Source organism: Salvia miltiorrhiza, chromosome 7, assembly GCF_028751815.1.
Source record: "Salvia miltiorrhiza cultivar Shanhuang (shh) chromosome 7, IMPLAD_Smil_shh, whole genome shotgun sequence".
In the NCBI taxonomy this organism is placed as follows: Eukaryota; Viridiplantae; Streptophyta; class Magnoliopsida; order Lamiales; family Lamiaceae; genus Salvia; species Salvia miltiorrhiza.
Window position 1 is genome coordinate 9,647,511 of NC_080393.1, and position 12,402 is coordinate 9,659,912.

The 12,402-nt window shown below is 36.6% G+C and overlaps 1 protein-coding gene and 1 long non-coding RNA gene across 2 annotated transcripts; both read right to left on the reverse strand.

Annotated features, from left to right (window-relative positions):
* Nucleotides 1-1,632: 1,632 nt before the first annotated feature.
* On the reverse strand, nt 1,633-2,773 carry LOC130992426 (uncharacterized). Its single transcript, XR_009091288.1, has 2 exons — nt 2,411-2,773; nt 1,633-1,908 (listed from the first exon to the last, which is right to left on the reverse strand). It is a non-coding gene; the product is annotated as an uncharacterized LOC130992426 (long non-coding RNA).
* Nucleotides 2,774-6,776: 4,003 nt separating this feature from the next.
* On the reverse strand, nt 6,777-11,464 carry LOC130993791 (uncharacterized). Its single transcript, XM_057918829.1, has 3 exons — nt 7,396-11,464; nt 6,927-7,306; nt 6,777-6,866 (listed from the first exon to the last, which is right to left on the reverse strand). The coding sequence occupies exons 1-3, from the start codon at nt 11,462-11,464 to the stop codon at nt 6,777-6,779; spliced, it is 4,539 nt and encodes a 1,512-aa protein (XP_057774812.1).
* Nucleotides 11,465-12,402: the final 938 nt, after the last annotated feature.

The window sequence follows — 12,402 nt, forward strand, 5'->3', positions numbered from 1 at the left end:
ACGTCTTTTACTCAATCTAATTTAATTGTGGGATCCACCTTAATCTACGCCTTTTAATTAAGATATCTAATTTAATTAGATACTCCCTCCGTCCACTAATTGTTGTCCTAGGTGAAGTGTAATTTACACTTCACCTAGGACAACAATTAGTGGACGGAGGGAGTATCTTAATTAAAATATACTAATGTAAGGATCTTGAGAAAACAATATATATATGAATTTTGATATAATTTGTAATTTTTTATTAATAATTATCTATATACTATATTGAAAATGGAGTTTTTAATTTCAAATTGATTTCAAATCCATTGCAAATCAATTTCAAAATTGAGTGGCAATTTTGTAGATAGAATAAAATTGAAGGTTTATTTATAAGCTATACATCTTTTCATAATATCAAATTTTATAAGTATAAATTATTTTCTATTTTTATTTTTTTAATATTCAATTCAATATATATTTAATTAAAATTAATTTTTATTATATTCCTGAGTATGATAATTGAATTAGTATTAATTTTTATATAAAAAAAATAAAGGAAAATTCATGGTGTATGCGCAATAAGGTAAAGGAAAATTGAGAAATTGATGATGTATGCGCAACAAGCTATGCGCAGTGCAGAAGGGGGTCAACTTTGCGCCATTTAATTAGATCTATGCGCATGAGAGATTGATGATGTATGCGCAACAAGCTATGCGCAGTGCAGAAGGGGGTCAACTTTGCGCCATTTAATTAGATCTTTGCGCCATTTAATTATATATGGTATACCAAATTGGTATATATGCGCATGAATTTGGTATATGGTATACCAAATTTAGATCTATGCGCATGAATTTGGTATATATGCGCAAGAAATTTAGTGCGCATTTAGTGCGCATTTAATTAGATCTATGCGCATTTAATTAGATCTATGCGCAATTTTAATTTTTATTCTGTTTCACGTGGAAATATGGTATAGCTGTAAGGGTAATGGTAGATTTCATGTGAACGATTTGTCAACATCAAGAAGGTACACTTAGTTCACGGAAAATTATTTCATACGATGAACGTACACTTAGTTCACGGGAAATTATTCGATACGATGATATTTGGTTTGTTGGTGGGCAGGGAACACAAATAATTGTGAAACCTTGTAAATGAACAAAAAAATGTCGTGGAGAGCTGGAGAACTCACAAATTGAAAGTTTCTTTGCCCCAAGATCTAGGAACTGAAGCGAGCTACAAGAGGTTCATATTTCTCATATGTAGATTATTATGTAATATTTAATTGCTACATTATGCACTATTTTTAATTTTATTGAGTGTAATCATGAAATGAAACTTAGTTTAGATTTATTAATTATTATTATGCATCTATGTATGCGTAATACATTATGTTGCTAAATTAATTTTTTTAGATGTAAAAAAATTGGTGTATCGTAGATGATAATTTGTATTATATGATATATCATCATGAAAAATTTGTTGTTTAAAATTATCAAAAAGATCAACGAGAAACGACACTTTCACATGAGACTGACCACAACTAAATCTTCTAAACACTTCCACTTCATCCAAATTATGATTACGTGACATATCATAATTAAGATCACCAAATTGAAGACCGGTCACTAAAGCATAATCCCTCCTCGATAAATAAACCTTAGTATTATTCAATTTAAAACAGAGATCATTATTATCTGATTTTATTTGGCGGGATACCACATGATGCACGGCCATTGCACATTTCGGACCAGGATTCCAATCCAAAAAATGTCCAAAACAACCCCCTATAAATCTATCTAATAACTGTTGACCACCTTTTTTCTTCAAAACAGATTCTACCTTGCTAAGATACTTTATTTTATAATATGTGCCAACGTCCCACGTTGAATTAATTGTGTCCTCTCTCAAAAAAACAGGATGACCCTGTAACAACAGGTAAATAATTATTAAAATTCAACCAAAACAATGCAAATATCAAACAATGAGTCCAACTATGCGCATGTAATTTGCATACTATGAGTCCATCTATGCGCAAATTATATACTACTTTGCGCACAAAATCTTTTAGCGCATACTAACAATTCCAAAATATATTTTCTTTCACAATAAACAAACAAATATAGACGTAACACTAAATTGATAACAATAGGGGCCAAGAATTAGGGCAACTTTCATTTAGGGCGAAAATTAGGGGGGCAAAATTTTTTCAAAATTTCGAAAAAATAATACCAAATTAGGGGGGCAAAATTTTTTCAAGATTGGGCGAGCGAAAAACCTCTAAATCAGGTAACAACACCAAAGCATAAAAATTGGAATTTCAATCTTAAATAATCTAAGTTACATAAGAAAATAAATTGAGCACCAACAAACATATACTCCAAACAAAATAGGATAAATATTAAAAAAAAATTCAGAAAAACCAAACCTCATTCGGTTGGTCCATCTTCTCCGGCGCCGGCGGCCAATTTACGGTGAAAATAAATAAAGCTTCGGTCGAGAGAAGGAGAGGGAGAATTTCCGCAGAGAGAGAGAGATTTGTTCCGCAGAGAGAGAGAGAATTTCCGCAGAGAGAGAATTGGGGTGGGGCGCATCAATTTTTTTTAAAAAAAGGGTTGGAGATTTGTTCCGCATCAATTTCCGCAGAGAGAGAGAGAGAGGAAATTTCCGCATTCTACCTAGAATTGGGGAGGGCATACGCATAATTGGGGAGGAGGAAATTTCCGCATTCTACCTAGAATTGGGGAGGGCATACGCATAATTGGGGAGGGGGAAATTTCCGCATTCTATGTATTTGGTACATCCCAATTCTCGAATTGCCATATTAGGTAAAATTAGTAAATTAATTGAGTGGATAATAAATTAATATATTTCAAACACAAATTAATCGAAAAAAAAATGGCTTCTAATGAATTTATAAATCCGGAAATTGGTAGTTGATCCAATAAAATTGCTCTTTAATTGTGTAACAAGAATAATAAATGCGCAGTGTTTAATTTTGTTGCAAATTCTTGGTGAGTTTACAAAATATGGGACTTAGTTTGCTTATATATTGAACTAAATTGAACTCCAATTATGCGTATGCGCAGAGAGGAAATTTCCGCATAATAGGTAGAATTGGGAGGGGCGCATACGCATAATTGGGGAGGGGCGCAGATAGGAAATTTTCGCATAATAGGTAGAATTGGGGAGGGGCGCATACGCATAATTGGGGAGGGGCGCATAATTGGAGAGAATTGGTTGGACATAATAAAGACAATTCTACCAACCTATTTCTAAACCCAATAAATTTGGTCATAAATTTCCTACTGACACGCATGATACTTCATGCCAACTTCAGTGTACCTTTTATTATTGTTTAAGGGGAATGGATATGGGGTGAATTAGTTTGAAAAAGTGGATAGTTTTGAAATGTAGGTTGAGATAGTTGGGTACTATCAGCTATTCTCACTATATATTAATTAGAACAGTGGACTGGCCTATATGTGTGTGTATATATATATATTTTAATTCGATCGTAGAAATTATTATACAACTACTCAATTACATAACACAAATACTCTTGTACAATCAGTTGCACCGCGGTGTAACTGATTTTTAGAATGACACTATTTCATACGAGAAATGAAATTTAAATATTTTCGAATAACACTATTTCAACATACGAATGACATTTGAAGTTGTACTTTAAAATAGTGTCATTTAAAAATCAGTTACACGATACAACTGATTGCACAGGACTGTGCCTCATTACATAAAACATGGAGTATCAAAACCACCAACATAGTATTTAAACTACCTGTAATTGTCACAATCATCACATACCCATGTTCAAAGACATACATGTCAAATCAGTTAAAGAGTATAGAAAATAATTAACAGTGGTCTAATTTGGGAAATAAATGGTAGTTTGATTGGTATATTAGCTAAAAGTTTCAAAGTGTAAAATTAAGGGGTATTTACTTTGAGTTATCATATGATAAGATTGATTAATTTATCAAAAATAAATGATTGGGTAAATTTGATCTAAAATCATAGTAATAAATTTTCAAATTTTAGTTTTTCTCACAATCTTTCATTCTTGTTACAAAATACATAATAAATTATTTTTTTAGAATTTCCCATCGCGTGACTTTCCGGTGAACTTTTCAATGACGTGGCGCCGGACTTGGATGAGGTGACATATTTAACGACAGGGACTAGAAACGATGTCGTTTTAGCACCTACTCATTTAAAATCTTGAAAATCTAAGTCTAGGGTTCAATTTTTTTTTTTATAGATTTCTATCTTTCCTACGCCATTGAAGGATTTAAAATTTTTGACCAGAATCTGTCATCGTGGGAAATTCCAAATTAAATAATTTATTATGTATTTTGAAACAAGAATGGAAGATTGTGGGAAAAATCAAAATTTGGAAATTTATTATGGTTTTAGACCAAATTTACCCTTTTATTTTTATATGTTTCTAAATTTTTACTACATATTAAAATTAGAGTCGAGACATGCATGATTTGGGTGGTGTTGGTAAACTTCCGATGATATCCTCTATCACATAATTTAGTGTGTACCATGCATCATGTCCTACTCTTAATTCTCTATTTTATAAATATTTGTTATAAAAATAAAATAAATTATTATATAATAAACTCTACTTAATATTTATCTCTAAAAAATGAAATTTTAAAAAATTATATATATTCTAACTTTGAATTAATTAACCAAAATAATTCATTATTAATTCAAATAAATATAAAAATAATTATAAACCCTAATTGGATGAGTGAACCCTTGTTAATTATCTTTTTATTGTATTAAAATATAATAGATTAACATTGAAGAAAAATTAATTAAAAATTATAGTAACAAATTAAGAGTGGAACACAATGATGCACACTAAATTACGGAACAAAGGATCTCATCTGGGTAAACTCCCCTACTGCACAATTTGCAATACATAAAATAAAAGGTTGCATGAGAAATTATAAATTGTATGAGAGTCTTAAACAAATGAAGTTTATCTTATCATTTTGAAAGAGTGCAAAATCATTGAAGTTAACATGGTACAAAATTTTCAAATATTGTTAATTATACCCTAGACAATTTTAACCGATCCGTCTACGTACTCATAGTAATTAATAATGTCCGACTTGATGAAAAGAGTATTTACAATCGCAGTCATTTCAAGAGGTTTTGTAAATTTATCAAAATAGACTCATGGCTAATTTGTTACTTGTTGCTTATATTACATAGTTTGTAGTATGTTTTTTCAATCCTAACTGGGTAGACTTAAAGTAAAAATTATTAGACCAGATATTTAGACTTACCAATTTCCCTAAGCTAATTAGGACCATTAGGTAGTTATGGGTAATGATGTACGGTTCGAAATTTATGGATTAGTTCTAATAAATCGAATAAAAATGCGAGTTAGGATCAAATATTTTAGCTCGAAAAAATTTCAATGTGATAATTTTAATCAAATAGCCCAACAACCTGATAAAATTGACCCATGAATAACCCGACCCAATAAGATTGACCCCAAAAATTGGATGATTAACTCGATTGATAAAAAAAAAAAAATCGTCACTTAATTTTAAAACTTCATTACTTTATTTTTATAAGTAAGTTTTTCTCAAGTATTTGTGGGATGTGTTTTTGTTTAATATCAACAAATTATTATCATAATATGTAGTATATCGGAAGTCATTTGGTCTATAGCTTAATCCCATAATATATATATATATATATATATATATATATATATATATATATATATATATATCACAGTATAAAATAAATTAAATTAATAATATATATAATTGAATATTTGAAGATTATATAATCGAACAACTTTCAAAATTTTGTAATCCATCAAAATACATGATGGATTAAACTACTATTTGTTCCTATCTAATTAATTAGTGATACAAAATAAATCCTTCATAAAAATATTATTTATCTAACCATAATATATGCATGAATTATGTAGAATGAAGTTGAATAATTTATTGAAACAATTTTTCTGAAAATCTTATTGATATACTTAATGGAGCTTAAATAAGAAAATACTATTATACTTAAAAAAAAGATCAAGACAATGTTGATAATATAATATAAATGAATCTAATCTGTAACCCACGTGTAAGTATGAACCTAAATTCTGCTTATAAAAATTAATTAGATGAAAAAGTTAAAGGAGGCAGGGGCATATAGGTAAAGACAGTCATTGGATTTGATTACCCTATTTGTCTTGTAATAGGATTTCATATTGACAGCTTAGGTCAAGATATTTTAAACTATATTATAGTTTTATTTTGATTAGTCTTTGTCCTCGCCATTTAACTTTTCTCCTTGTTGGAGTAGTTCTAAACTGCGCTATTATTTTAATATAATTTTGACATTTGGATCATAGAAAAACTTTTACATTTAAATGTTTTATATATAACGTGCGTTTTATTTTAAGTCGAGATAAGAAACTTTTTCTTCTTTTGGACGCAATGTAGTTTGAATTAGTTTTGCTCCCAATAGTTATTTAACTAAAATAATTATTAAAAAAAAATTCTCACATCACAAAATAGAGTCATGTTTAAAGATGAACACAAAGTTTAATAAAGTTATTAAAGTTGTTGTAAATAGAATAAGATACAATTTGGATAGCGTAATACAAGATGAAATAGCGGTCATATATTAAAAGAAAAGAGAGAAAACCGAAACACCCCTGAAAGCACAAAGGAGCGGACTAGGGGCCAAGCTACGAAAAACCTATCGAAAACACCAGATAGGAAAAGAGAGCTCGTCTAACAAAGAACCAAACAAGAGAAAACAAAAAGAGCGGATAACGGCTTCGGAAGCTCCGGCCAAACCATTGCCCCCAAGCCGCCGTGGCTCTAAGAAAACAAGCAGAGAAACGGCAAAAAACCAAAAATCAAAACCCAACAGGAGAAGACCAGCTTGTCGCTGAAGGGAAAACGAGCCACATCCGAGCACCAACCAGCCTCCAAAAACGTCAACTGCTCGAAAAGCAAGAGCAGCTCATGCACACCACCTGCTCGAGGAAAAGGAACAGAGGAAAACCAAGAAAGGGCCTTAAGGAGGCGCTGATCATGGTGCTTCCCATACCCAAACACGTCGTCCAAACAAATCAAACGCCATCGCAGAGCCAAAGCGCGAGAAGAAACCCCCAAAACAAACACCAAGTCAACAGCCGGCCATGCATACCACGTGTTCGAAGAAAAAATAACAAGAAAGAGCTCAAAAGAGGTCGACGTTCGAAACCCAAACGCTGAACGGCACGAACCCTCTTCCATTACCAAGCTTTCAACAGGACCTAACCAAAGCAGAAAAAGGCCAACATAGCACAGACAGCTCATTTAAAACGTAAGAAACTATGACAAGACATATCTTTAATAACGGCACCGCGCACGGCATCCACCGCAAACGGCCACCATCCTTCTTCACGTTCATAATTAGCCATGACATCGGCGGCAGCATTTCCCTCCCGGTAAATATGAGAGACGCGAATTTGGAAGTCATTAAGTAACACCAGAGTTTTCTTCCACGAAGACATGAACCTCCAAGGAACATCACAAGAACGCGATTGCAGAAGGCCGACGACATACGTCGAGTCCGCTTCAATCCAAAGAGAAAACCAATTCCGAGCATGAGCGATGGAGATAGCAGTAATTACCGCGAGCAGTTCGGCTTCGAAAGCAAATCCAATGCCACCCTTAGTGTGAAAACAGCCTCGAACATGACACCAATTATCCCGGAAAACACCCCCTGCCGAAATGGCCCCCGGAGCACCCAACGCAGAGCCATCAGTATTCACCTTAATCCACGGGTGAGCAGGGGGCCACCAGTTGACATTGATGACCTCCGGCGGAGCCGCGAATCTAGATTGAACTCCAATATTGCGAACAATGAGAAAGTCACTCCAAGAATTAGAAATAGTTCCCAAACGTGGAAAATTGGCGTCCATTTCCTGAAAAGAAACTTTTATCATTCTAAGAACATGTCGATGATTAAAAACAATATTCTCGAAAATAGCATTGTTTCGTCCCTGCCAGATGATCCACAGCATGCAAATGAGGCCCGCTTTCCAAAAGTTATGAATTTGTGAGCTAAAATCAACTTTCATAGCAGCAATGAGCAAAGTATGAATATCATGACACTCCAAGAGAGATTCCTGACCGAACCAACTCAAGAATTCGCCCCAGGCAGATCGCACGGCATCACAAGACCAGAAAATATGATCAATAGTTTCAGAATCCCTTTGGCAAAGCGAGCACCAGTTAGGTGCAGTAAGGCCATTTCTAATGAGGCAGTCTAAAGTGGGAAGACGCCTGTGGATAATACGCCAACAAACCAACGACCTACGAACTGGTATGAACGGAGCCCAAAGCCACTTTCCCCAAGAAACCGAAGGGAACCGATGGGAGTGTGCAGCGAACGCTAAGGCGGCCGAGACCTCACCTCTGAGAGAGTGTTTCCAAAATCTTGTATCAGTGTCATTACCAACAGGAAGAATCAGGATGTCATAAACAATATCAGGAAAAGATTCAATGAAATCTGCCGTAAAATGCCAAACCCCGTCGAAGAAATAATCGGCAACAGATTGTGTGAGGTAACAATGCATAAAAGAGGGGACAGCGAGCTTATCGACCAACTTGTACCCAAGCCAATTGTCAATCCAAAAAAGAGTATAATCACCAGAGCCCACATAAGCATAGGAATTGTTCACCAACTCAGCAATTTCGGATTTAAGACCGGACCAGACCGAGGAAGCCGCAATGTTCGGCTTAGCGTAACCGAAACGAGTCAAATAGCGAGTGCGTAACAGATTGTAAGCCCAATCCTCGCCCTTAATTAATTTCCAAGCCGCTTTCATCAAGAAAGATTTATTCATAATAGTAAAAGACCGAATCCCCAATCCCCCTTCCTCCTTGAGAGAGGTGAGTCGATTCCAGCTAACAGAGCACACAGGCCTTTTATCAATGCGGCCCGTCCAAATAAAGTTTCTACATTTTTTATCAATCTCATGTAGAAGAGACTTTGGCCAACGAAACGTCATCATAGAATGGACAATGGAACTTTGGATGACAGATTTGACTAAACACAAGCGACCTGCCATAGAGAGTTGTCGGCCTTGCCAACTATCAAATTTTTGCAGAATACGGTCTTTGATATGAGCAAAATGGCTAGCCCGGGGACAACCAATAAAAAGAGGAACTCCTAAGTATGTCACAGGAAGTTTGCTAATAGCGAAACCCAGCTCACGCTGCAGCGATCTGCCCATCGTGGAAGAAACTCCTGGGCCCAAGAAAAGACTGGACTTCTCGTTACTACAAATCTGTCCAGATAGCGAAGCATAATAGTGCAAAATCTCTTTAATCTTGCGGGCATTTCTGGCCGACGCTCTACAAAAGATAATGATGTCATCAGCATAAAACAAATGAGTCGGGAAGAAAGTTGCGCGACTGAAGCTCATAGGCATTAATTGATTAGCTGAAACGCAATTCGTGATCAAGTGGCTGAGAACATCTTCCGCAAGACCGAAGAGAATAGGGGATAGCGGATCCCCTTGGCGCACGCCCCGGGAACAGGCAAAATAGCCACTAGTGCGCCCATTGTAAAGAATAGAAATCCGGGCAGACTTGAAAATAATAGAGATCCAGTTTAGAAACTTTTCATGAAAACCATTGGCTCGGAGCACCTGAATTATAAAATTCCAATTCATGGTGTCGAAGGCCTTCCGAATATCAATCTTACAAGCCATGTTAGATCCACGGCTAGTACGTTTCATGCAGTTAAATCCCTCCGATCCCATCATGGTACAATCGTGGATGGAGCGTCCGGCAATGAACCCAAACTGATTTCCCGAAACGCCGACCGAAGCAATCTTACTCAAACGCGAAGCAAGAATCTTTGAAATCACTTTAAACAAAAAGTTGGAGATGATAATAGGCCGGAGATCCTCAACAGTTGTGATGTTGTTCTTCTTAGGAATAAGAATAAGATTGTTGGCATTACAGCCGGCAGGAAGATATGAATTAATAAAGAACCCACGAACAGCACAAGTAATATCTTTTTGAATAATCGCCCAACAAGTGCGAAAGAACTCTCCCGAAAAACCGTCAGGGCCAGGGGCGCTAGAAGCATCCAAATCATGAACAGCCGCTGCAATTTCGACGTCATTAGGAATGGCCAACAGCTCATCATTCTGATCCTCGGTGACAAAGTGATCAATAGTAGCTTCTAATTCAACAAGGTCCACCTGGCGATCATTGTCTTCAGCAAATAAATGTGAAAAGTAACTGACGACATGTTGTTCAATGACGGCCTGATCAGTCTCCAAAATGCCATTAATGTTGAGGTGGCCAATGTGAAGCTTGTTCTTTCTAAATTTGATCATGTTATGGAAGAAAGAAGAATTTCGATCCCCATCGTGAAGCCAGTTAACACGACTTTTCTGTTTCAAAAGATTATCCTTACGGGATAGCGAAATGTTAATTTCCGCCTGGGCAGCAACTTCAGCCTTGAAAAGATCGTCTGTGTAACCCTCACGAGCAATCTGCTCCTGAATTTCGAGCAAAATCGCAGAAGAGTCCTGAATGGCCGTGTTCACGTTGCCAAACACCTCCTTGTTCCACTTCTTGAGAACGCCTCTTAACCTCTTGAGCTTCATCATCACCCTAAAAATGGGACAATTAGTGTCACCCAACTGTTGCCAAGAAATACGCACCACTTCCAAAAAAGAAGGGTGAGAAGTCCACATGGCAAAGAATCGAAAGTGGTGTCTGTGAGCAACGACATCATTCTTGCATTGGAGGATAAGAGGAGAGTGATCAGACGAGACTCTCGGAAGAGCGTGAGTGTTAACCGAATCCCATAAGCCAGCAAAGTCTTCAGAAAACAAAACCCTGTCAAGAACCGATTCCACGTGATGCGGCAGTCGACCGGACCAAGTATAGAAAAGACCGGAGGTAGGAGATTCAATAAAATGAGAAGCATCAATGAATTGCCGAAACTCTTTACAAGAACTTCGGTTAGGGACAACCGTGCTGAGACGCTCATGAGCACCAGTGATAGCATTAAAGTCTCCCATGAAAATCATGGCGCCATGTATGTGGTTGAGCAAATCCACCCAAAGTTGACGTCGAGCGATGTGACAATTAGAACCGTGGACCATCGCAATCCTAAAATCAAGATTATTCCATCTGCAATCCAGAATAACAGACTGATCCGAGGTGAAAATCACAGATGTTCGAACAGAAGGGTGAGAAAAAACCCAAATGTTGGAGCACCGGTTATTGCGGTTGTTTTGATGACAAGGAGTCATATTAATAGAGTTCCAGAAAGCTAAAGGGACCTTATGAAACGCCACTTTTGGTTCCAAAATACCGATGATCAAAGGGTTAAAGGAACAACAGTGTTCCTTTAAGATGCGCCTAGATTCGTCCGTTAAGCCACGGACATTCCAGGCCATGATATTCATAAATTATATGTGGTTGTTGAGCTGAGAGTCTCTCAGCTCTACTTCGTCTGCCCAATTTCTCCTGGCAACATTGGACATGGTTTGCATGGCCCTACTACTGCCGCTAGAATCAATGACAAAATCTCTTGGTTGAAGCCCTGCTTCAATGGATTTGCGTAGCCTTGACTTTATCCCATCTTCAGCAGGCTGAGATGGGGGCCGATTTTTAGTTCCTGCTGGGCGTCCGCGGCCCCTTTTCAAAGCCTCTTGCGATTGCTCCATCAACTTCTGTGTTTCCACCGCTAAAATATCTTCAATTCTACTGACTTTAATAGCATTCTCTAATGCTAGTTGTTTGAGGTCCGGATTACTGTCATTATTATTCGGCAAGACATTTTCCTCCTCCGCACCAATGCTAGTGGTGCTTTCTTCTTTCTCAAGATCAACCGTTGGTATATTCACATCATCCGCCGTGATAACCAATTCATTATTCACCGGAATGGTGATAACATCAAGTAAATCAGGTCCATAAACATCCTCCGGCTGATTCCCCGAATCGATGTTGTTGTTTATCTGAACTGTGTGATTGGGGGTATTCTCCTCACACTGAAGAACCTGTACCTTAGTAGAGTCCTTTTCTTTGAAAACTTGCTCAGGAACTTTGTTCTGCTTAGAAATGTCCTCACCCTTGTGGCGATCTTTCTGAACCTTACGACATTTAGAGATTTCATGTCCCGTAATTCTACACTTATTGCAGAACAGAGGTAGGGATTCATAACTGAAGTCAACATAAAAAGCATAATCATCATCCTCGATCAGCAGGTTTTCCGGTAACGGATTAGCGAGGTCAATCTCCACCAAGATCCTAGCGAAATGTCCCATGACTCCGTCCGCCGAAGAATTATCAATTTTGATGGGATGTCCAAGATAACGTCCAATCCCTGTAATGA

Excerpts from the sequence above, each read along its gene's own strand:
- LOC130993791 (XM_057918829.1), bottom strand. The coding sequence starts at position 11,464 with ATGGCCTGGAATGTCCGTGGCTTAACGGACGAATCTAGGCGCATCTTA. Across the intron at positions 7,307-7,395 it reads TGCGGTGGATGCCGTGCGCG|GTCCTGTTGAAAGCTTGGTA; the intron begins GTGCCGTTATTA and ends TGCTTTGGTTAG. Across the intron at positions 6,867-6,926 it reads TTCCCTTCAGCGACAAGCTG|AGCCACGGCGGCTTGGGGGC; the intron begins GTCTTCTCCTGT and ends TTGTTTTCTTAG.